The sequence below is a fragment of the Anopheles aquasalis genome, chromosome 2 (genome assembly GCF_943734665.1).
Source record: "Anopheles aquasalis chromosome 2, idAnoAquaMG_Q_19, whole genome shotgun sequence".
Taxonomy (NCBI): Eukaryota; Metazoa; Arthropoda; class Insecta; order Diptera; family Culicidae; genus Anopheles; species Anopheles aquasalis.
Genome location: NC_064877.1, coordinates 85,545,647 through 85,571,364, shown reverse-complemented (window position 1 = coordinate 85,571,364; position 25,718 = coordinate 85,545,647). Strand labels below are relative to the sequence as shown.

General features: G+C 49.2%; 2 protein-coding genes, 1 long non-coding RNA gene and 2 other non-coding genes across 10 annotated transcripts in view; 2 read left to right on the top strand and 3 right to left on the bottom strand.

Annotated features, from left to right (window-relative positions):
- The window catches only part of LOC126581554 (uncharacterized), a 34,331-nt gene extending 15,845 nt beyond the window's left edge, over nt 1–18,486 (bottom strand). The window contains exons 1-2 of one of the 5 annotated variants that reach the window (XM_050245287.1): nt 16,962–18,486; nt 5,855–6,221 (exon numbers count right to left, since the gene is read on the bottom strand). In XM_050245287.1, the coding sequence (XP_050101244.1) occupies nt 5,855–6,062 (208 nt within the window). In that variant the 5' untranslated portion in view covers nt 6,063–6,221; nt 16,962–18,486. Of the gene's footprint in view, nt 1–5,854; nt 6,222–6,487; nt 6,750–14,767; nt 15,047–15,358; nt 16,513–16,961 lie in introns of those variants that run through there. The other 4 variants (XM_050245289.1, XM_050245290.1, XM_050245286.1 and 1 more) reach the window with 4 other exon arrangements.
- LOC126581556 (uncharacterized) lies at nt 7,153–18,049 on the top strand. The gene is made up of 2 exons (XR_007609155.1): nt 7,153–7,370; nt 16,506–18,049. It is a non-coding gene; the product is annotated as an uncharacterized LOC126581556 (long non-coding RNA).
- A 754-nt stretch (nt 18,487–19,240) lies between the features above and the next one.
- Nucleotides 19,241–19,440, bottom strand: LOC126573667 (small nucleolar RNA U3). Its single transcript, XR_007608151.1, has one exon. It is a non-coding gene; the product is annotated as a small nucleolar RNA U3 (small nucleolar RNA).
- Nucleotides 19,441–20,347: 907 nt separating this feature from the next.
- LOC126573668 (small nucleolar RNA U3) lies at nt 20,348–20,547 on the top strand. The gene has a single exon (XR_007608152.1). It is a non-coding gene; the product is annotated as a small nucleolar RNA U3 (small nucleolar RNA).
- Nucleotides 20,548–20,765: 218 nt separating this feature from the next.
- The window catches only part of LOC126573073 (serine-rich adhesin for platelets), a 9,401-nt gene continuing 4,448 nt past the window's right edge, over nt 20,766–25,718 (bottom strand). For both annotated transcript variants that reach the window (XM_050232902.1, XM_050232903.1), the window contains exon 6: nt 20,766–23,603. In XM_050232902.1, coding sequence (XP_050088859.1) covers nt 21,583–23,603 — 2,021 coding nt within the window. In that variant the 3' untranslated portion in view covers nt 20,766–21,582. The remainder of the gene's footprint in view (nt 23,604–25,718) is intronic.

Below are 25,718 nucleotides of genomic sequence, written 5' to 3'. Positions count from 1 at the left end.
AGCGAAACGGAATAATGTATGAGAAAGCTTCCGTGTTCGTTCAGCGTTCCACCAACCGAAAAATGCGAAACATCCCGTAGCATTCGGTATATTCGATGTGGCTTCAACATGGCCACCCTTGGAACTACTGGACTGGAAATTGAGCTCATACTTTGCGCCAAACCAAGTAGGCGAGCCTTCCAATACTCTAGTTCGGGCTCGCCTGCTAAAGAAGCCAAGGAGTATTCCCATCTTCAGCTTCGAACTTCGTCGACGCCACCACCAGGTTGACCTTGAAAGAACCGGCCAATGATGTTGTAGGGCGACGAGCCTCAGGTGAGCCACAGAAACCACAGCTCAGGAGCGAGGATTTCTGGTGAATGCTGATAAGAGTGCCATCTTCCCTTCTTGACGTTCTCTGCCTCCTGTCTCGTCCGTCGTGCCTGCAACAATAATAGCAAACGCTCCTTCATCTTCGCCCCAAAAAAACACCAACCAAAATCAACCGAATACCAACGAGACCAAGGTAAGCCAGTGGAATATGGACCACGTGGCATGGACGAATGCCGTGCCACGTCGCATAAGCCTGTCACCATCGAAAGGTGGTTCGCTGTAACGCCAGGACCGAGACCGAGATTTGTGCTGTATGTGCGAGCGAGCGAGCGAACACGGACGGAAATGCGTAACTGGTGGTGCGCGTTGGAGAGTCCTCCGCAGGACGCGAAAGCGACTTCCAACAAATTCCATGTCCTCTCTCTCTCTCTTCCTCTCTCTCTCTCTCTCTACTCTGCAGAGATCACTGCAGAAGTGGAGAAGAGAGATTTCGGCGAGTGCCGAAGGTCACGACGACGTAAAAGGGATTCGACGCGCATCCCTGCTTTCCGGCACTCATTTGCCACCATTGCCCCGATTCCCGGACGTCGAAGACGGCGTATTGCGTGCGTATTACACGGAATTGAAATGGAACAGTCTCCAGGAGGGTGGGTGTACGGCCAACCTCTGAACCTGACCTTCGCGGCAAACCCAAACGGATCGATGAAACGCACGCCAGCATCGCGAGCGAGCGTCGCGTAGCTGCTTGCCGGACCCGGATGAAAATGAAAAACGTGAAGCGCCTTTTTTGGCCGACAAGTTTTTCCTCCTCCACCTCCCTTTTTTCCTTCCAGTTCCCTTTCCCTTGGTCCTTGTCCCCCAAAAAAACGACGCAATTTCGGCCGACCGGGTCGTCGTCGAGATCTTGTTTATGTGGCACAACTCTGATGCTGCTGCTGCCGGAATGCCCGAAGGCGCGTGTTGGGGTTCCGGTTTCGCCATTTTTTTTTTGTTTTTCCCACAAAATGCCTTCGGTCTACGGAGAGGCAGCAGCTGCTGCTGCTTTCGAGAAAGACGGCCCTGCGGCTACACGTCGTCATCGCGCGCTTTTCCACAAATTTCCCACCATTTAGAGCCCTCCCTCCAACTCCTCTCGCCGCCCTCAGCATTATTTGCACCAAAAAACAGGGATAGCAGCGGACTCGTGGCCACGTTGGTACACGTTCCGGCGGTCGTCGATGTTTACCCTCGGATCTGATAGAGGCAATGGAGGATGCGGTGAACCGTAAAAGCCACAAACGCCAAGCGGGGCGCGCACTGGCATGCTGCCGTCGCTGCGACCACAGCAAGCGAGCGCAAGCGATCCTGCTGCTACTGATACCAGCCAATATGGCGGAAATGAATCTTCATTTTGGAGACAAAATTTATGCGGCCGCCATATCACGTTCCGAGGCGGTAGAGGAACTGCGTTGGGGGTAAGGGTGGCTCATTGTCATGATAAACTCCTGATGGGCCCAGCCGCTAAGGACACGGACATCGGGAAAGCACGCGCGTTCGTTCCGTTGCGGGATTTTCCTCTCCATTTGGTGATCCCAGCGGATAAGCCGTGGGAAGAGCTAGATCCCTAACCCACCCCACTCACTCCCGGTTACTTCCCCGGTTTTCTTGTTTGTTTACAAACCGCCTCGATTCGTACACCGAACTCGCAAGGATCAACATTTTTCATTTTTCTTTTCCCTTTTTTTTGCATTCCTTCTTTGCGTTGGCTTTCTGGCAACCGCCAGGACAAGCCCATCGTCCCATGAATAATACAAAGAATTAAAATGCATATTACCACTAATCTACCAGGCCCGACCGGTGGAAACCCGTATGCCTTGGGCCCCGGGAGTGGGACAGGAACCTGCTAGATTCGTTTTAGATAAAGCGTTATGGGATCCTCGATCAAGCGGGGGAGCAAGAGGGCAGGAGCGTGGGGTTGTTTGTTGTAAGAGTTATTAAAATTCATATTTCCCCAGAGGGGGAGGGCCCATGAAGCACCCGGGAAGGTCCGGAAATGTAAAACAACTCTTCAGTCGCTCTACAACCAAGCAACCCGTGGGAAACCAGCGGTTCGCCAGAGAATAGATGGAAGGATATGGAAAAGAATGTTGCAAACCATGCCATGTCCAAGCAACCGTTCCATGCTTCTCCGACTCGATCGAATCGAGTAACCATTGCTTCAAAGTGTCAGTGTTTGTGACTCGTCGAGAGCGAAAGGAATGTGTCCGTTTCAGTGAAATTAATTTGAGCTAAAAGTCGAACAAGTTGAACAAACAGCAATCAACCGATCATACTTTAGGCTGAGGAAACTCGCCGCTTCAAGAAATCTGTCGAAAACTTCGTTTCAAATAGAACTTTTATAGGAGTAAAGTGTTCTTAGGGCTTCCGAACGCTACAGAGAGGGTATTTTATGCTGAGAATGAGGTGAAGCGACGGTATCGATATTGATTCCGAAATTCCCAGCGGATGAAGATAATTTTAAGGCAGACGAAGAGCGCTCGTCGGTGCCGGGTATGTAAGTACGTAATCATGTGTTTCAAATTAATTACCCTCTACTAAAAGCATCGAAACAATAGTTAACCATACCTACAATGTGCCTAACAAACGGCCAAAAATGAGGCCAATGTTTTCATTAAACGAAATGGTTTCAATTTTGGCTCCGCTCCGCTCTAAACCCAACAGTGAACTAGATCGAAACTCGTTTCGATGTTCGTTTTACAATCTAACTCATTGAGGGCTGATGGTTGTCCCAGCTATAATCCTCTGGAAAACCAATAAAAATTGATCGAAAATCATTTTCAAGATACGATCCAAACCAAAATCAGCTTCCAGGTTGATGTTTTTTTTTTCTCGAGAGGAACAATCGCTCATCAGCTTCACCTGATCGCGCAGTGGCCGACGCTTGGGCCAGTGATTACATAACCGTGTGCTCCACACTCCAGCTACATTCAAAAGTCGTAAACCAGAATGCCCAATACGTTTGCTATCCAAACCAACCAAGAGGACCGGGACCACACTAACGAACGGCCATTCAATTAGGAGCGTCAGTTTTACAGCCCCTTCCCTCCCAAAAAAAAACCGGAATGATCGTAAAGCGGCTCTCTCGCCAATCCGATCATCGCAATACGAGGCGAAATCGTTGGAAAACCTCAATCCCTGGGCGTGTGACAGGCCGCCATGAGCCAAACAAATTGGAGAGAACTGAATAAAACAAAAAAAATGCGATTCTGAATTGGTGTCATGTCTGGCGATAGCAAAACGACCGCGAGAGTGAAAGAGGTGCAAATCTTTTCGCGCGGCCAATGCTTTTGCGGCGATGAAACGATAACATGTCATAAAATGGTCATTTTTCACGCCGATCACCAAGAGAGTTAACGGGTGTGTCGGGGAGAGCGCCAACCCAAGCATACCTCCGAGGCCACGTCTTGTCAAATTTGCGGTCCGTGTGATGTGTCACACCCGCTAGTGACACGCACACTCGTACTCGTTATGCCGGCAACTGGTGATTGATGATCGCTACAGACTACTGTCGACACGTGCTGCTAGATGAAGACGATGAGCGCCGTCTGGAAGATGCGCACGGCTTGATAGCTTCATCATGTCCAGCTCAATTATTAACTCGAGTGTCACTGTTGTCATCGGTGGTCCCTGCGTCCGGTGCGCTTTGAAGTTATCGAACCAGGCCCGGGATACGATCCAGTGCACGTGCCAACACGTGGTACATTGGTACGGTGGAAAATGAAATTAGTTTTCATCTATTTGATAAAATGGCGCCAGCGCAATATTGTTGCAGCCAACGCTATGATCCCTATCGATGGTTGTTGTCGATCGATGTAAAAACGGAACATTACACTCGGCATGTTCGAAGTATTACTTGTGGTGCCGCATAAAAGGACCCCCCACTTGTGTTACGCTGGCGCCACTTTATAGCAAACACTAAAGCCACGTGCGGTCACGTCTCGCTCTTTTGATGAGCCGTGCTGCTGATCGATATTGATGAGGTATGATTCCACCGCTCGGTGGCATCCGTCGACCGGTACATCGTTGACTGAAATTGCTTTCATCATAAATCACCCGCCGAACGCTAATAAAGGACGAAGCGAAAGACTTTGGTCTCTTTGTCTCATTCTGAGGCCACTTTAGTCATCCACTCGAGTCGAGGCCTGGAGGATGCTGTAGGATGCTGGAGGCTGTAGGTTGATTCACGTGGACAAGATACGTGCTTCCAATAGAGAGAAGTCAACACAGCGCGGTTCCCACGCAGCGGAAGTTCGAAAGTCAACGCTACTCAAAAGTTAAACGCTTTCTGGAAGTTTGCTAGTTCATGTTCATTCCATCCACGCCGATTGTCCACCCAACGCCCAGAAGTGCTCTCAACACAACTCGTGGAAAGCAAAAAAAAAGGTCGCTCGCCCTTTCCGGAAACAAAGTTCACAAAAGTATCGATCAGTATCGAACACACCCGGCCATATATCTGTTTCTTCCGACCGGAAGGGCGCACTTTTTATGTTGCTTCTTGAAAATCGGATTGCAAAGAAAAGCGGAAAACGCAAGTAGCACAGTCCCACGGTCACACGGTCTCTTGGTGGAGCTACTTCTCTATTCTACTTTATGCTTCCTGCCTGCCTGGCCAATATCACGTCGGATTCGCAAGTATTTTTCGGTTTTCTAATTCCGTTCCGTTCTGGTTAGGGAGGTAGCCGGTTGATGAAGCAGTCGGCTAGACCACAACTCAAGGCAAATGCCGAATGCCATATTATCATTTGCGAATCTCGTTGGTCAACATTCATACATCGCGTCTGATGGCGGCATCGGTTGCGAGCTACAAAAGTAATCAAAGTAACAGCCACCTATCTCTGGTGCACCTTGGCTAGACGATAATTGTTGCATCTTTTGATCGCTATCCCACCGTTTGTCTGCTGTGCGTCCGGTTCTATACAAAGTAGCGACAGTCCATTGAAATATGGAATCAATATCGACTGACGTGGTTGATGTATTTGATTGTGCGTGCGTGTGACGCAAAACAATCTTCAAAAATAAATCTTGTGTCTATTTTTGACTTCTCCAGTGGTAGCAGCAGCTGCAGAAACAGGTTATGCTGCTAGAAACGGTGACGAGGAATGGGAAGGAGGGTCTTAAGCCCAGCAAATCGTTCATCGATCTGCTCTACCCCTATCGGCGTCGTTTTGGAGTTAACTGGAGGGAAAGCTCCTTCATAACTTGTGCCCATTGTGGCTAGGAGGTCCTCCTGTACGCGTGTTGTAAGGGAGGAGCAGGTGATTGCAAATGAGCCGATGAATTATGCAAACGATGTCAACGACATTTGGCTTTTGCATAAATATGTGTTTTGTCCCACCGTTTTCGATTCTAATCGTTTTCTGTGCTACCCCAAAAGTCCTAGACGCTATCGTCGCTACACATAGAAACGTGAAAAGGGACAGCGAAATCGACAGGTAGGGGTGGAAACGGGTTTACTACTAGACCATTCACGATGACGTATGTACATCCTCCCCCGGCGACTTACCTTTATCGGACGCAGGAAAACACTCGAACTGGAACTGCTCGGAGTAGTTTTGGGGGTACAGTTGAGGCCGTTCGTATCCCGTTCCCAGAACGACACCGTACGCGGTCACCAGCAACAGAGCCAGTCCCACCGAGGACGAGCAGAAACCGACACGCACCATTTTGGGAGGAAATATGTTGAGTTGCTTTATCCACTCTCTTTTTCGCATTCTTGTGTCACTTCACTTCACACCTTGAGCGGCTGCTGCTTCTGCTGCTGCTCCACTTGTTTTTCGGCAATCGTTTCGGCGTCACACTCACTGTCTCGCTGTCTCTTGGCTTGCTTCTTCACACTCTATTACTCGAAATGCCACTCGTAGGTTTAGGCACTGGTTGGAAGAAGAGAAAGGAAAGGAAATGGAGGTTAGTCGAGTGGAAAGTTTTATATCCACCGAGATATCGAGATCTGATGTCCATGTCCGGGTCTATAGGGATGGTTGATGATATAAATCGAAGCACCACTCCATTACACCACACCCTTACAACACACACACCCCCGTCAGCCGCCCCCAGGGAGAGGAATTGACTTTTTCACAGAACACAGTTCAGCATTCCTTTCGTTTTGGTCTCCAACGATTGACCTTGAAAAACTTACCGGGAATGGAAATGTTTGCTAAAGTTTTAAACACTCATCAAACAGTAACGCAACCAATGGTTACAGCGGAGCACGCACAAACCTCTTCCCCGGACGGGAGAACCGTTACTCAAACAGAACGCAACTCTTTCAAACACTACCCGGCGCCTGCTGTTTACTCTCTACCCTTCACATTTTTACAACATTTCTTTTCAAGCTTCGAAGAAGGAATTATTACAAGAACGCCCTTCAAAACACTGTCACGTTACGAAGTGGTGCTGAAGTGGTTTGTGATGGCGACTGCGCGATAGGGTCATTACTTAAATACTTAGCAACGGACAAGATGCTGCTGCTGTGTAACCGGCCGCCGGTCTGTTTTGCATTTTAGCTTTGACTCGACTTCACTAGCACTAGCGCAGAGGTAGCTAGTCCGGGGTACCCCCGGGGTCTGTAATGGAGTCGAGTGACTCCCGCATCGATTTCTAGGAATCTACATCCATTTTCCTAGTACAACGCCGACGCGATAACCGATTAGCGAGCTTATGATTTATGTTTTTTGTTGTTGTAAAAGCCCCTGCTGCATCGTAGTCACAGCATCGCCGCGCTAATCTTTGCGTCAACAAACGCCCCATTCGAGTTGCGCCAGTGCCGATTGCCGATGTACGATAGTTGTACGTGAACGTCCATGGCGCACGCCAGCTGAAGGGCGGCACTTGAAACTATGTGATGGTGAAAGAAGGAAAAGAGTGCATTCAGTGCTGCGCAATCGATGTAACACAATCGACACCAACTTCCTACTGCACACATCTGTTGACCTTGTGCCGCGAATCGGTTGTAAAGCGAGGCATGGCACGTGACCTGCTGGTAGTGATAGTGAACCATTGGAAGGATATCGTTTTCACTAGTGAGCGGAAGTCCCGATAGCGTAGTTCCAGCTAACCCTTGGGGTGCAGATATCTGCCCGATGGAGGCGCCAGTGCGTCACTCGTTGCAAACCGGGAACCAAGCACGACGGTCACGCTGTACATCGCCGACGATCTGCCTCTCGTTGTATCACTGCGACAGTTAATTCAACACCCCCTGCCTAGACCCCTTGGGGTGGGAAGATGGTTTTGATTTTTGGTGACAAATTTAGTACGCGCCACCGTCATACACCGTACCGGCGCACGGTTCGTGACGGAATCGTCCTGGTAACGATTAATTTCGTCTGACACTCGGAGGCGCAGGTTGAAAGTGGCGGGGGGATTGCGACTATTTTTGTATTTTTTGTTATTGTTATCCACCAAAAATATGCCTCGTGCCTACGCTTTATCCCCTCAAAATACTAGGCAGGTTGTTCTATAATTGCAGAATTGTGATTCGCGCTCGCGGTGCTTTGTCTGTATGGTGACAGCGGACGAGTACGACCGGGTGTGGGCGATCAAAACGCAGAATTCAATGACGCAGCCAATGAGGTCCGGTGCGGTAGCAAATTGAGTGACGCATCTTTTGCAAAACAAAGAAGTTGGCTCACGATGGAATGCCGGTGAGCAGTCGAATGGCGAAGTTCAATCAATAGTTACAAGACGTATCGTCTGAGTCAGACATGAAGTCCTATTGCATGTAGATAGCTCTTGTTCGTCTCTCAATAGGTTGATACATGAATGCAACTTTATAACTAACAACAGTTAAAACGAGATTTCATTACATGTGCGTTAATGTTGCTTTCGTATCATGCTGAAATACAATTTGCAACGTGCCCAAAGACAGTTAACGCTAATCCAATGACAGTTAACGACACATAAATGTTGCTCTTTTCTACCTAGCACCTTAATATTGTCGACAGTGATTGGAGCGCCAGGTGTTGTACTATCGAACAGGATTGCAAGGAATTCCAACGGCAGTATCGGTCCACACCAAAAAGGCTATTTTCTTATCGATCGAGCTTCATTACCAACGCCCAACTTCCCTGCAGTTTGCCTTCCGACGATGGGAGACTCACAGTGAAGGCAGCCCAAGCTTCGCAGTAAATAGAATCTTGCGCATTCCGGTCACGATTTCGGTGACTCCCAGGAGAACCGTCATTTGGGAACCACCATTTTCCCCCAGCATACCCTACCGAGAGCGTTAGCAAACGAAGGAAACATTAATTTCCCAACACAAACCGAACGCACCACCAGTGCTGGGCATGTTTGTGGAACAGGACTTTATGCTACGTTATGTCGGACGTATTATGAGTCTCTCAATTCGGTGAGGAGTTTAGATTAAAAAGGGGATTTCCCTGCACGGAGAGGGCGAGTTCCTGGAAAACTGTGTTCGTTGGCGGAAGCAAACAAGCCAGCGATTGAGCGAACGAATCAACAGAGATGCCCGTGATCCGTGATCCTTTCCGGCGAGGCATATTTGCACAACATTTGTTTGGTGGATTCGATCGCTTGTTTATGGCAAAACATGTTGGCCTACGCCATGCGCTGAACGTGTGCCCGTGGCACCACTAGACGTCAACAACCTGTACGGTAGAGCGACAATCTGTGGTTACTCTGGCGATGCTCCGATAGCAGTGTTGTTTAGCGTGAAGAGCGTGCGCGCTTATCAATTACGCGCTGTCTTACGTGATGGCACTGGTTTTCGCTTCAATAGCGCTAAGCTCCGTTGATTCTGCCTCTCGATAAGACAACCGATAAAGCAACACCAGCCATAACAAAACACAAAACACATAACACTCCATCAATCGCGGGATGGCGGAGGTGAATACGCATCACGTCGCAAATGCTGCATCATTCAGGCAACGCCTCGTCATCATCATCATCGCCGACGCCGCCGTCGCTGCCGCCGGCATGATAAACAGTCCCGCGACACTGAGCAGCGTTTAGCATTTAAATTGCTCGCCATCGCACCGAATTTGACCTGCGGAAGCACCCGGTTCCTGGCCAAAAATGGTACCAAATTAGGAGGGAAATGACAAACGATTATCGGCAATCGTGAGCAACTCGCACCTAAATTAACCTGACCTCGACCATGTGCTGTGTCGCAGCACCACCGCACCCGGAGGCGAAAGTGAACTGAACGCTGACCGTCACAGCGGACTGCGAACGCACCCATTGACTTTTTGGGGGACCTCCTTCTTTAACTCAATCAGTATCGATAAATGTGTTTCGTTTTTTTTTTTTCGGTTCCGATATCTCACCGAACCGATCGGCCGGACCACGAGGATTGCCCATTGATCACGGCCTTTGGCTGGCAGACTTCAAACGAGCCTCCCGCTGAGCGCGTGTCGCACCGTGACTACTGCTCCGACAAGGGACCACCGGAAATGGTAAACAATCCCGGGGACCAACCGGTTGGACCGACAGGTTTATGAACCTGGGTATCGGAATGTCCCGGGTCCCAAGGAATTCATGCAAATAATGCTCAAGCGAGCACGAAAATAGATAAATAATAGCGATCGCGGCCGGGGAGCGGGAATACTATTTTAAATTAAATTCAAATAACCATCGTTAGTAGACTGTGCGGCATTTGGCGACGGCAATTGCACTCGGCGTGTCGTTCTGTGGTTGGCCACGCGAATAGGGGTCAATTGAGCGGGGTTACTGCGTAGTGCGGACACTCCTAGTCGCACCTTCGCACGAGTGTATTGCCCCCGGTGCTTTCCTTCACTGGACATCGCCCATCGACATCGATTGGCGGCGTCTTGTGCGTTCGTTCCCTCTAATCAAAAACCGCCGTGGCCATATTGTTGTTCTGTTTGGTGGCCATGTTGCTGTTGTTTTTGAGCGGAAAAAAACCGGATGAACACAATAAATACCTGGCTGGCTTGGAGTGCGAATGTGGCAGGCAGCATAACTGGATAGCTCAAGCCCAAGCCCAAGTGAAGAAGTCTTCACGGCAGAGCGCACGAGACCATTAACCTCACAAAACGCCGGCAACAACAACAACAACAATCGCGTTCCCCTCCGGGCTGACCTTTTCCGTCAGACAGCCGCGAACGTCCGCGAGTTGTTATTCGATTCCGCGAGACCGCGAACCAAGCGGACAGCGCGACCACAAGGCGGTCGGTGCGCGCTTCGGTTCGTTGATCGAAGGGTTAATAAATTATTGGACCCCGGGGACGACGATCGAGGAGGATCGAGCGCTCGGCGCTTAATTATGCCGGTCTTCATCAGCACCACCCCATTCCACCCCTTTCAGGAAAGGAAAGGTGGAGCTATGGCCGCGAAATGGCCGCGAAGAATGGCGCAGCTGGCACAAAATGCGTATTAGTCCGGCTCTTGACCATTTCGAAACGGTACCATCATTATGCATTAAAAACCCTCAGTTCTGCAACCACAACATTTTGAGGGCAAGTGCTGTCCCACTGATCCCACTTGCATTTCCGCGATCACCCTTGATCGAGCGAGAATCGGCCAATTGCCACAATTGTCGATACTTTTTTGTGCCGTTGTCTCTTCTCTTTACGGTCATTCATGGCCACGATTGATTTTTGGCAAAAAAAAAACAAACCCAAACCGCGCCCTCTCGTCCACACGTTTACAGCTCACTCCCGGTTGCGTGTTTCACTAGCTGAGCGAAAGGTTGTTTTTCACTCGAAGCAACGTCGAAACTTACTGTTTTTATTGCTTCTTTTTAAAACGATCCCTTCCCAAAAAAAAAACAACCAAAAACAACACCGACGTGCGGCGCGTTTATGTTCACGATCGCGATCAAAACCAATCCCTGGGGCGGGGGGAGGGAGGGGGGGGCGCTTGTGATGAGTGTTTGCGTGCGCTTTCGCCGTTGAAAGTGGTTGTCATTTGTTGAAATTGTTTTTGGCGGACAACTTTCTATATTTTTAATCGCAAACAAGATTCATTTTATCAATCTGCCCGCGAGAGAAGGGACATAATTGTCGCGAGCGCCATTACTTGCGCTCCAGGGGTTCGAAATGAGGCCAACTGCAAAGGACGAACCGGGAGCCAATTAAACGTAAAATTGATTATCATCTCTGGTAGTGCCAGGTGGTTCCTTAGTAAACTCTTTTTATGCTGGCTACTGTTGACTTCGGTGACAGAGTTAGCTCAGAGTATGAACCAAAAAAACCGTATCTTTAACCAATGCTACTATTGACCACCGTGCCCTTAGAGAACGGTGACCGATTGCACTCAAGCATAGAACGCAGCACCATCTTCCCCGAAAGACACATCAAAAGGACGCCAACGTGTTTGCCACTTCAAAGGAGAGGCCTCGTCCCCCTCGCTCGACGCTCAAAGCGCCTCAATGGGCAGACCAGGCCGGCCAGAAGTTAATAACGATAATGAGACCGATGAGTGGATCAATACGTGCTCCTGAACATCGGCGTGAGGAGAAGAAGGAAAGGTGTTTTTTCCGACCACCAGGGCACATGTAACATGTCTCCACTTCAGATTCTCTTCGATCGATCATGGCACATTCCGTTACGCAAAACACATAGTGGCCGATACACTCGCTACCACCGGTCTTCACAAAATACAATCTTGTTATACCAGAAGCACCCCCCGGAGAGAGAGAGAGAGAGAGAGAGAGAGAGAGAGAGAGAGAGAGAGAGATCAGACGCATCGTGCGTCGTGTGGTGTGCCATTCTTCGTGGCTTACATAAAAGGTTGCGAGGATGAATAAAAAAGGCAAACAAACAAATTGTGTGGAATGTGCTGTGGGAAAGAAGGGGCCAGCACGCACAGAGAGCATAAGGAAATGTCACCAGAACACGCGAAACAACGCAACATTGGATGGTGGTGACGGTGGGGAAGCCACCACGCTTTGAGTGAATGAAACTTTGTGGTTTCCATCGGACTAAATCGTGTTAGTCTGCCTTGTATGTGTGTATTTTTCGGGGGGTATAGACACGCGTGGAGCATCCGCGATTGTAACGGCGAGTTCTACACACATACACTGGGAAGGGAATGGTAATGGCGGGCGGGATTTTGCGTAGCAGCCGCGCGGGCAATGCGCCAAGTGGGAACCCAACAACCTCACCCAAGGGTTTATTTTTATTAGTCCCATCGACTGTGTGTGTATTTGACGACCTTAAAGAGGACGGGAAACGAGATGTAAACCCTTCTCTCCCTCCACCACTCTCATCCAATGCCCCCCCCCAAAAATGCCAACGAGCGATGAGATGAAGCTTGATTTGATTCGTCGTTGACGGTCCACGCACCACGCACCACGCTGTGTGTCTATGCTAGAGAGAAATGTTGGCCAAAAAAAAAGGGTGGAGAGCGACAGGAGGAGAAGGAGGATTAGAAATCCCCCCACTGTGGGCCACTCGCTGGATGGAAGAAAGGCGCTATAGCGCAGCTTCCTCGCTCTCTCTGTCGCTCTGTCCGAAGTGAGCAGCCCGCATAACCGAACAGTATAGTGCCCAGACCGAGACCGAGTAGCGGACGAGCATGTGGTGATAATAGCTGCTCTGTTGTTGTTGTTGTTGTGTTTTTTTTATATATATTTTAATCAATAACACCACTTTGGCTCCACACACCATTGGCCCAGGCGAGAGTGTTTGGCACGATGCGACGCTCTATAGATGACGCAGTTGACCGAGTATCGGACCACGGCTGCACGCTGGGCTGGGCCTGTTATCATAATGCTGGTGGTAATTCCGGTGACTCACATCCGGGTGGAAGAGAGGGATTAATGCTCCACAATTCGCTGCCCGAGTGGGGGGCCTTTCACTGCAATTTATGGCAAACATGAGGACATTCCCATTGGCTATCACATTTCGCCGCCGTGGAACCACCTTCTAGACTGCTGAACTGTGGCATGATAAACGGCAAAAAAAAAATAAAAAAAATAGTAAAAAACAAGGCGCCTCCATCGAAGGCACACATGCCGTGCCATCGAGAATAATTAGATCCTCGCAGTGGCGACATGGTCGCTGGACGATAAGAGCACGTACCACAGCACCGGTTCTGGCGTGATAAGTATAAGTATTGTTGTTGGCCACAAACTACCTTGCTTACATGCGAGTACAAGGAGGAGTGTGTCTCAATCCGTATCAGGTTGTCCTATCAGACGACGACTCGCTGCGAATGATGATCTTTCGCGTTGACGTCGTCCATTGCCCAGGGGTCGTCCTTCTTTTCCCTCGCTAACACTTTGACTCCTTTAGGATGAAGTAATATCGTATCATCTTCTCCTGTATCAGATACCGTCTTGTTATGTACCGGGGAAGAATATGTTTACTTTCGTTCCATTTTCTGCTTGGAAAGCGCCGGTAGCAATCGACCGGTTCGACAAGCGTTCTCGAGAGAGAGAGAGAGAGAGACAAAATAAACATAAATAACTCAAGCTCCTTGGCGGAATGGTGTACGGACTGACTTGCTTTAGATGCCACGAAAAACACGAGACGACGTGTAGTATCTCCCGGGTGTACCGGATTTGGTTCGCTTTTGGGCCCCAGTGCTTTGTTTACCAGTGGCTGTCTGTGTGGGTCGCAATTTGTTTCAATTTACGCCGCTTCATCAGATTTCCAAGCTTTTCCTCGGAACCAGCTCCAGGTCAGATGCCTTTTGCGTAGTAAACCAAACCAGAGAGAGAGAGCTCAGTATTTGTTCAGTTGGAGTGGAGTGCGAAGGAAGGCGAAGGTGTGTTCTGTGCGAATTGTAAAGACGACATTCGAAAGCCACCTTTTCGGGGAACAGACGAGCTGTTCTAGTTTACACCTATTCAAACGGACCGCGGTCTTGGGTCTTCGGTGGTTTGCCTTCCAATCCACGGCACCTGTCACTGATGGTGGCGATTGAATCGGTTGCTCGAAGCATCGCCACGTTTGATCTTGATTTTCCGCTTTCCACCTACTAAAAGACCCAAAAAGGGATACCGGAATCACTTCCCGACCAAAGCTGTGACTTTGCTTTTGGCAGAAATTGGGAAAATCGAAGGACCGAATCGTGGCCGACGGTTATCTCGTGTTGTGTTTGTGCGATTGAAAGGTGAAGACGAACCAAAAGCAAGGGATTGGATCGAAAGGGCTGTTACGTAGAGTAGGATCTTGATAGAGCAAGCATAATGCCATGATCCGGGACGAAGCCGTACCGGTTTCACTTGCATTACCAACGATCAGTAATGAGAATGGCGACAATGGCCACCAACCCCTAAATCGGTTCCGCGGGGTGGCCATTAAAAAGCCATTAGTTCGAGGGGGTGGTGACCTTCAGTTGGGTGGTTAACTGATTCCACCGGCAATCCCACTAATTCGTCCATGATACCGATAACGATAGGTGCCCGGGTTAGAGCTTCATTTCGTTCATTCAATCCGATCGCTTCATTGCCTTTTTATGTTCTTTCTCTCAACGCTCGCTATTAACATACCATTAACATTCCGCGCGACAGTCATCCAGTTATGCTACCTTTCATCCCCTGTACGCATCGTATTTCCTGCGATTCCAGCAGCAGCCTCATCGTGCGCCACGTGACACCTACTTTCGAGCGGAACTTTCAGAGACCAAACATTCCTGCCTCGGTGCCACACGGTTGTCCACAACAGCCCTTCACTTTTGGGGCATTCTGCATTCCCGCCCTGCTGGTTTCTTCGCGATAGTTGCAACAGTTCATCACCCTCGACGTGCTGACGTGGAACACAAACAACTCCAATTGTTGACCCCTGAGCTGCCTGAGATAAAGGGAAAGGCAACAAAAGGGGAACAGAATCCGGCAGCATTTAAAGAGACCTGCAGCCAAACTGCAGCATGCTATCCGCCGGTCTGGTGGAAGGTTTTTTGTTGTTTATTCCGTTTCAAGCGAGCCCGAACTTGAACCGAAAGCTGTATCGGTTGTTGGTGGCACGCGAGGAGACGATGGTGCGGGCGGGCTCTTGTTTTTTTTCCCTGCTCGTCGCTCGTGAGCTTTGAAAGCAAGAGAACGCGAACTCGCGAACTCGTGCAAGGCTGTCTGTTTGTTTACCTTTCGATGCTCGATGGCGGCAGCATGAGATCGAGAGGAATGTTGCGGGAGGAATCAGGCAACGAGAGACACGACCGGGACGCGATCTTTGCAAGCCACTCGCTGCGCGGCGATCGTTGTTTGTTTTTGATCGCGGCCGGTCTGCTGCGGTTTGCGAGAATGAATAATGAACCCCGCGCCTTTGGTTTCTAATTCCATCGACGACGACGACGATGGCCGACGGCGGCCGACGGTGACAACAACAAACAACACAAACACCACTTCTCTTTGGTGCAGTTGCAGCGTGAGATCGCGATCGCGTGCTGCTTAAATCCAGTAACAGTCCATCCGGTTGAGCTGATTATACATACAAAACAGGAAACGATGGAGTGCTTTTTTTTATAAAGAGTATGCACTCTTGTTTTTGTTTTCGAGTTAAGAAGCGTAATCTCTAGCCTGGCGCTTCTTTCTGGACGTCTCTCGCTCAAATACGCTCAACTCACTACACGGCTCTGTGTTCGCTTTGGTCTTTTCTTGCGTTCGTTCACGCTCTCTTGGGAGGAAAACAGGTTTTCGCCGTCGCGCACTTAAGACCGCGATTGTAGCAGAATGGATTAATTTTATCCCATTGTACGGTCTCGCGGAGGTCACAGTACACACATGGTGACGGTGGCAGCAGGAGCGACAGGAGTAGACCTCCTGTCTGTCTGTCGCGCCAGCTGCGTCCTCGTCTCGCACAAATGACCTCGGTTCACGCGGCCTCGGTATCCTTTGAGTGTGTTTTTTTTTATTAATCTTCCCTCCGTTGTCTCATCTGAGCGGTCACACTCCTTACCAGCACACACAGGCCCGTATAAAGGACCTTCACCTTTTTTCTTTTGGTCACAATTCGTCGCTACGATACCATTTCCGGTGGCGCCGCCGTACACTGGCGAGGAATCGCATTGTACGGCTTCGCCCCGGGGGGATTGCGAGTACGATGGCGCATAATATGCTGCACATGCAATGCAATGCACGCGGTCGTTGCTCTTACAACCAATAACAATGAGGCAATGAAGCAATAAGACTAGACACAAAACCAATTCTCACTCTCTCTCTCTCTCTCTCACGGTATGATTGCACTGTCGACACGTGCTTTTCCGGGGGCAACACAACAATGGGCATGCAGACAGATCGCCGCCGGCATCACATTCACCAGCACTTTGGCTCGCCAGTGAGCGAACGAGGATCTAGAAGGCCACACAGTTACACACCGCACAGAACGCACGCAGAAGACAGGGCGCCTGCTTTGTTGCCTCCATTCACCAGACGCCCAAAACAGGCGTCACACGCCATAAGAAGACACACGATCATCTGCTACGAGCATCAGCTGCTGCTGCTGCCAATTGGATTAACACACGCTCGCTCCCTCCCGAGAGCTCGAACCAACCACCAGCCACCACGACACAGCACAACGCACGCTCTCCAACACACGCGCACGTGGTCGCGAAAAATTTGCTGGAATTGCGCGGCAATCAGCAGTGCATCATCTCAATGCGCCGCAGCATCCTCGGCCTCGGCGTAATGGGATTCAAGCATGTTGGATGAAATTGCGGCACGGCCGAACACGAACACACAATCTTACCCTCACGGAACACGGCCACACGCTGGCGCTGGCGTCGTACATTTGTTATCGTCGTCGTCGTCGTCGTCGTCGTTGGCCCGTGGTTGCGGTTGTTGTTTCCGTTGTTCTCTCGGCGATGGATTGACGATGTTGTGGCGAATTGTGGTGCCGCGTATGTGTGTAGAATGCGGTTATTAGTTCTAGTGATAAATTATTCTAACCACTCGTAAACATAACATTCCACGATTTGTTTTTTGCGTCGTCACCAACAAACGCACCCCGAATGGGCCTCGAACTCGCTCACACGTTGAGCGAACCGAATTAGCACACTCCAATCCACGCGGAACCACAGACACGCGAGTTAAGCTAATTGGTGGAGATATCACTGTACGATGAAAAGGATAGTAGCTAATCCTTATTTACTGTCGTCGACAGCACACAAACCCCTGCCACGACCACTCTACACACCGAACCGTTTCGATAGACCGCTCAGGGAAGATTGAGCAGCAAAAAAAAGTTACAAATTTACGTGCGTGCTCTTGTGACTTGTCCCACGAATGCGTCCGAAGGTGCGTCGGCATTCATCCCGATTAAAAAGAAGAGAGAGAGCGAGGAGAGAGCCAAGATAATCGGAGAGAGAGAAAGAACACGCGACAGACCACGACGTTGACAACATTAAAGGGTTGTTCAAAACATCAGCACCCCCCGCGCCGGGGGGTGTCGTCCTCCCGATTTAGTGGAACGCCGGGTATAGCAATCTGGGGAGCTTGAACGGAAGGCGTAACTTTTTTTGCACATTTTTTTTATTGTTCTAACAATTTCTGATCTTCAACAATTATGGGGATTTTATAAGCTGATGTCCAATTTAATAGATAACCATGATAGGTTTATTTTAGAAAAGCAAAACGTAAAGGGGTGTGCGCGTTATTTTGCCAACTACTGTGCTAACTTTGTGAACGAGAGAGAAACGAACTCGGATCGCGAGAAAAATGAACACTTGCTGCTCGTTTCCACATGGCGCCTAACGTGTGTTGCGTTTTCGAAAAAATATGTTCAACATTTTAAAGAAAAGGTTTAATAAACAATAACACAGATGGCCATTTCATTCATTCTTTGGACCACGGACACGGACACGGAGAGAATTGTTGGATTAACGATTACAGTAAAACATGAGATTGATGTAACATCAACACCGTGACCTTTACTCCGTTCATACAGCATACAACGACGCATTTATCTGCCGATTGAGGTCTAGGACATGGATACGGTTGTTAATAAAATGCCGCAAATTATGTACCGGCCAGCTCCCAACGTCACATCCACTGCGCAGGCCGAACAGCAGAAATTAGAGACCACCAACCAGCACCACCAGCTGATGGCTTATGCAAATGGCGCTTGATCGCGATCTTCGTTCGATCCCGGGCTCAGGCGCAGCGTGTGCTCTATAATGTATGCACGCCCTCCATCGCTCCCCCTCCTCCACCAGCCCCGGGGGAGCGTGAATGTATTCGTTAAAAGGCGATGGAATGTGGGAACGAGGGCTTTCCGACGTTGATGATGCTCTGAAAGATCCCGAAAAGTGAATCAAAACAAAAATATAAATTCAAAACAAGCACGATGCCTGGGAGGAGGGGCTGAAGAAGGGGGTGGGGTGGTGGGAGACTTTTCATTCATATTGCTTCTTGGCCGAGCCCGGGCCGTTCGCTTCGTGAGAGAGCATCAGCGAGAAGGTTGTGATCTCGTGGAATTTGTTTATGAGAGCATTTTATGCTCGCCCCGAAAAACGTTGCTCCCCTATCGCGTTGTACTGAAAGAGATTCGACAATCTGACCATCAAAAACGTAGCAAACAGAAGTCGCTTAAAGCAGTTAGTAGCCGCGTTTGTGGTAGTAGAGGTTTAATGGTAATAAAGTATCCGTTTCGCCTTTCTTTTGGTACCGATGCATGTAGAGGAGGATAAGCAACAAACGAGAAATGGTGTGGCAAGACATGTTATGAATTGGAATCCCGACGATTATTTGTAATTTTTTAAATGTAGTTGGTTTTACGTGAGAATAAATAAAGTAGCCAAGTAAATCTAAGCAGGCGCTTTCTTTCTGTATCATAATCTGTCGCGAGACGCAGCCTATCCGATCATAAGCATGCATTGCGCTGCTATCGAGGTACGAGAGGATCGTGTAAGTTACTTAATCTAAGTAGATCAACGACATGAGTCATGAGTTAGTAATGCCGCTCGATTGATCATGTAACCTCTATTGTTGAGTTTTTTGTTAGTGTGTTATAGGGTGTTTGTAAAAGCAACCACTCAGATTGTGTCTGCCCCTTGTATCGGAACCGATCATCAAAGGCAGAACGGCACGTCAGAGACGCGGCCAGAAACTGCTTGTTTCACGCTCCAGGGCAGACACTCCATCTCGTCATCGTGGGTGGGTACTGTTTCCTTTAGGTAAGGAAAAGCTGAAAACTAGCCTACAGAAATGATCCTGTGAAGCACAGTCTTAACCTTCCTCAGTCTCACCCTACGCTCCACTATCTCCGGCTACATATTCCGCTTGCGATTGTTCTCCGCATCGTGCACGGCAGCGACGCATACTCGTCTCTCCCGCGGCAATGCGTTCAGATGATCGCTTTTTGCCAGTGCCAAGAGGAGCCCCAATGGAGCCATTTCGGTATACAAAGCATTGGAAAGCGATAGTTTTCGTCGAAAAGATAAAGAAATGAGTTTTTTCCGTGAGCACGTTGGGAAAGCAAATACCCCAGATCCCTACAACAGGCACCAGATGTTCAGCACTCGTGTCCACTTGACAGCCAAAGCATTACAATGTGCTGAACTGTGTGAGGCGTGGTGGAATAATAAAAAAAACACGTGGATGTTGTATTTGTGGTCATAAATTCATCACCGTTAATTAGTGTGAGCAGATTGAATCAATTTATAACGCTAATACATTCTCATAAGCGACATCAGCCTATTTCGATGATTCTTACCCTGGCCAGACCACAATTTTGCTACAGTTTTGCGCGTTCAGCGGATCTGGTTTCTCCTCAGATTTGTAAACAAAACGAAATACGCGCCTTTCTCTGTTCAGCACGCTATGCGCTGTCAAAGGGGAACACGAGTGCTGAACATCTGGTGGCTGTTGTAGGGCTCTGGGTTATTTGCTTTCCCAACGTGCTCACGGAAAAAACTCATTTCTTTATCTTTTCGACGAAAACTATCGCTTTCCTATGCTTTGTATAACGAAATGGTACCATTGGGGCTCCTCCTGGCACTGGCAAAAAGCGATCATCTGAACGCATTGCTGCGGGAGAGACGAGTATGCGTCGCTGCCGTGCACGATGCGGAGAACAATCGCAAGCGGAATATGTAGCCGGAGATAGTGGAGCGTAGGGTGAGACTGAGGAAGGTTAAGACTGTGCTTCACAGGATCATTTCTGTAGGCTAGTTTTCAGCTTTTCCTTACCTAAAGGAAACAGTACCCACCCACGATGACGAGATGGAGTGTCTGCCCTGGAGCGTGAAACAAGCAGTTTCTGGCCGCGTCTCTGACGTGCCGTTCTGCCTTTGATGATCGGTTCCGATACAAGGGGTAGACACAATCTGAGTGGTTGCTTTTACAAACACCCTATAACACACTAACAAAAGACTCAACAATAGAGGTTACATGATAATTCGAGCGGCATTACTAACACATGACTCATGTCGTTGATCTACTTAGATTAAGTAACTACACGATCCTCTCGTACCTCGATAGCAGCGCAATGCATGCTTATGATCGGATAGGCTGCGTCTCGCGACAGATTATGATACAGAAAGAAAGCGCCTGCTTAGATTTACTTGGCTACTTTATTTATTCTCACGTAAAACCAACTACATTTAAAAAATTACAAATAATCGTCGGGATTCCAATTCATAACATGTCTTGCCACACCATTTCTCGTTTGTTGCTTATCCTACTCAGCATGCATACACCACCCACACCAAACCGTACCTAAAGTAAAGCAGCATAAAATCCTAAAACCAACGGGCATCGTTTGTAATGATAAGGACAAGCACACGATCGATTCTCTTAGTAAACACAGAACGTTACCCCGAAGTTTCTGCTGGACACTCTTGTGTTGTGTAATAGTTTTATTATTACTCTTCTCTAAAGGCTCGCCCACAATTCCGCCACCGGGAGAGACGCTCCAATTCTCCAATTCCTCAAACAGCAATATATGGACTTCCCGAGAAGAATTCGATTGCGCCGTAATCTTATTGCGAAAAATTCTCACTAAATGCTTCCTTAATTCCTCCCTATCTTATCGTCATAAATATTTACAACTTCATCACACTTGACCGTGCGTGGAGAGGTGTATATGTGTGTATCAATGATTACACTTGATGAAAACTTGTCTTTTGATTTGTGTTCTTACATTACTCGCTACACAAAAAAACATCCTTCCTTCCGCGCCGCCCGATTCGTTAAAACAAGATAACCGATAACAAGACGCGATTAACAAAGCCATTATTGACTTCACCCTGTACACTTGGCGCGCGTCTTACCGCCATGCATGCCCCGCCTGTGTCTGGTTTCAAAATCACGATAGTTCAATCACGACTGTCTGCATCATCGTCTTCGTCCTCGTCATCAGTGGCGTGGTGCTACCATTTCCGGCTACTACCACCACCACCACCACCACCAGCGCGGTTGCTATGGCTACGATTGTTCTGCATCCAGGGTGCACCACTGTTGCTGTTGCTGTTGCTGTTGCTGTTGCGCCCCCGTTCACCAGCCGAGCCCCGGTTGGTACCGCCGTTGTTGCTGCGATTGTTCCAGTTACCGCCACTGGCACCACGGTTGCCATAGTGACCGCCACGTTGAGATGGTAACGTTGAGCTACTACCGCTGCCACCACCACCACCGCCAAAGGATCGATTATTGTTGATCCAAGGTGGTGGAGCAAGGCCACCGCGGAAGTTCTGTCCATCACCGCCGCGCCGACCGGCACCGCCACCCTCCAGCATGCCAAGGTCTGGTGGTGGTGAGTTGAAGGAGCCACCACCCGGAAACATGCCCGGTGGTGGTACGTTCGGTGGTAGATTGAGGTTCAGCATCATGTTGGGACTATTGCCACCGCCCCCACCAGCACCACCACCTCCCAGACCGGGTGGTGGTTGATTAAGCGAAGGGAACATACCAGGTGGAAGCACACCACCGGCAGCAGGAAGGCCGCCTGCTGAACGACCACCCGGTGGTGGTCCAGGCATTTGCCAAGGCGCTGGCCCCGGCATACCTCCCGGGAACGGTGGGGGAAAACCTCCGGGACCAAAACCGGCCCCCGGTGGCAGATCGGCGGGGAAGAAGGGTGAATTAAAGGCCACCGAATCGTGGGGCGGTGTCGATCGTGGATCCGGCCATGGCATGCTGGTGAAATCGTTCACCGAATCCGGATTGCCGGTAACGTCCTCGAGTGGAATGTGTACCGGATCGGCCGTCTGGTACATATCGACCGGTTCCGGTTCGACCGGACAATCCGGGATCATGTGTTTGTTAAAGTAGAGCGCCTGCAGGACACTCCGTTCGCGCTGATGCTGTACCGCCCGCTCGGCGCTTTGATTGCCATCGGGCGCCGGTGGTACATTGTCGACCAGCACCAGTGGCCGCCAGACCGTCCGTTCCGTCATATTGTCCTCCGAGCCGACCTTACGCGCCAACAGGAACTTTTGGCGTTCGTCAACGCGCTCCAGATTCTTCATATCCGTGAACGACTTTGTCACGTTGCAGCGCTCCGTTACGTCTAGCTCGAAGTAGCGAATTTCTTCGAGATCCTCGGCAGCTCGCCAGCGCAGCTGCTTCTTCGGACCTTTGCGCCGATGAATGACGAGAACCCCGGGTGGCCCATCGGGACCACAGCCCGGTCCCGGTGGCTTTTTGCCACCCTCCGTGTCCGAAGATTCCGGACCATCGGCTGGCTCTTCCTTCGATTCTTCCTCTTCGGCGGCCATCTTCATCTCGACGTCGTTCATCATGGCGTCGACTAGTGCATTGCTCTGTTCGGCCCCCCCTTTGCTCATTCCCTCTTCCTCATCACCTCCGGTGGCCGTGTCCTTTTTCACGCCCTCCTTACAATCAGCCTTATTCTCTTTCTCATCCGCATCATCATCATCGTCATCATTCAGTTCACATTTGACTCTTTTTGGCTTCCGGGTAACCGCTTCCGCTTCATCACCATCCTCTTCCTCGTCCTCCTTTGCTTTGCTACCTGCTTCCTTGGAGGCGGCATCCTCCTTCTTGTCCTCGTCCGTGCCTTCCACCGTTGACTGTTCATCGTCCTCGGCCAGAGTGTCCCGGTAGAAGGACATCGGGGCTACGATCGGTGGTGGTGTTACTGGTGCGGTCTCTTTCGACGCTGCTGCGGCTATCGATTCCGATGCATCGCCGCCTGCTACTCCATCGCTTCCCGCCGTTTTCTTCGTGGGACTGTCTGGAATGGATGACTTTGTTGCTGCGGTAACGCCAGCGGATTCAGCCGGTTTGGTGGCGCCAACAACAGTAGGAGCAGGAGAGGTGGGTGTGGTCGAATTACTGTCCGATCCACTCGTCCTTCGTTTGCGCTTCTTCACATCCTTGCGCAGCGTTGCCGAAAGCGCATCCATGAACATGTCCGACTCAACCAGTGCATCTGCGGAGAGAGGCCAACCCAAATAGGCAGAACGAGAGAGAGAAAGAAAGAAAAATGATGGCGTTAGTAAAATCAAAACTCATTTCCCATACTTCGCAAAGTGTTCAATGGAACTTTATTGATTCTTCGAACTGAAACTGTAACATAAGAAATTAGTATTATCGTTGTCGTCCGGGCCGTCGTCGCCCGCGCTGTCGTTGCGGTGGAAGTGCGCCAATTGTGGGACGGAATAGTCGCTTATTCGCCGCCGTGGGTGTGTATGGAGGGCTTAGCACTTACACTATACGTTATCAATCTTCATAAGTGAAAGGAGCAGGGGGTGGGGGTGGGGGGGGAGGGTTTACATAAACGAGATAAACAGACAGAAATCATATTTAATTACAAAGGAACACACTATCGATCTCCATAATTAGCTCAATGAGGGAGTTATAACATTCAACCATAAGTGAGGTTATGGCATGAATCACCAGAGATAAATGTTATGAGATAATTACTCAAACCCAAAACATCAAATCGTAATCGAATCGACACACCTGACAGACCACAGAAAAATCCATGTGGGTTATGTTGCGTTATCTTTACAATCGTGCCGGCCTTGATAGTAACCAACGTTTGCGCTGCGTGCACTTGCACTCAAGCAGAGCAGCGGCACGCTGGAATCTAAGTAACGGTGCATCGTAGTAGGCATCGCCCGTCCGTACACGAACTCCCACGAGCGATAAACATCCTAAGCATGCGCCGTTACTACTGGTAACCCTTCCTTGTACCCTACAACACCAACGCCTACTCCTCTAAAGAAGCATCACAAAAATGGCACCAGATTCTGGTCTAAGGCCAGACTACACCAGTAGACAGTGAGCTGTGCGCGCTGGTTCGTCCATCCATTCCATGAAATAAAAATGAGTAATTATTATTACTACTCAAATGAGTATTATTGCTCTAGGCTGCTTGTAACCTACAGCAAATTCAATTGCAATAGTCTCTCGTCGACGGTTCCGAAAAGTGCGATGTCGGAACACGCAACATCCAAGCGGTAGTAGAACCCGCAGTAGAATAATCAATGATAGTACATCTCGCACAGTTGACCTACATTTTCTCTCTCGTTCTCTCATATGAGATAAATTTTCCACATATTTTCCACGGTCAACCGAACAAAAAGGCACGCACGGGGGGGCACTCTTGTCCGCAACGGCGCGCAAAACCCCAAACCTCCACTCGCCAGATGCGGGGAAGGTAACAAATGCAATCATGGAATGTTAAATGACGATTGATTTTCGTTTTCTTTACACGTTATAGCGTGGCGTACGCATCGAAAAGGAAAAACGTTGCATTTCACAGTATCTTCTCTACTTCCGTTTGAGATAGTTGATTCTTTTTTTTCTCTTGTAGGAATTTATTTTAATCACTTACTCATCCTCTCACATTGTGGCATCATACATTGTGCTAAAATTAGCGCTCGTCTCACCAGGCAATCCTCCCATCAGCACCTCCCGCGAATGAGGTGTGGTGGTGGGGGAAACCGATGGTATGAGGCGCTAGTACATGATTTTATTTTTAATTTTAATAAACCCTATAAACGGTGCTTTCTGAGAGTACGAGAGACAGATAGAGGAATAAATATATAGTGTAAGGAAAAGATGAAACTCAGATTATAACGTTCGATCAACACAACCAAAGGTGTGCATCATAGAAAGTTAAAAAAAGGAATAAATCCTCTCGACAGCCGGTTATTAATGGCTTCGTTACATTGCAAAAAAAAAGTTAAAAGAAAAACTGAATCCGTATGGGCGATATGCCCAATAAAATAAATGCGATGCGAATGTTTCATGTTTGGCGTTTTCTCCACGTTCCTCTCAACCTCCCATCGCTCTGTAGCATCTCTAGTCATCGCCACCATGCAGAATTAAGTACGGATTGCAAGTGTGTATTAATGTTTTGATGCAAGAAAATGTGGCGCTGGTAGGTAGAGAGGGACGGGAGAAAACATACTGAACACAGCTTCATCGTCGTGATAGCCATTCGACAAGAGTAGTCTTTTTGGCGTGGTTGGGGAGAAAGAACACAATAAATAGACGGATGTCTTACTATCGGTGGTAATCATACTACACGCGATAC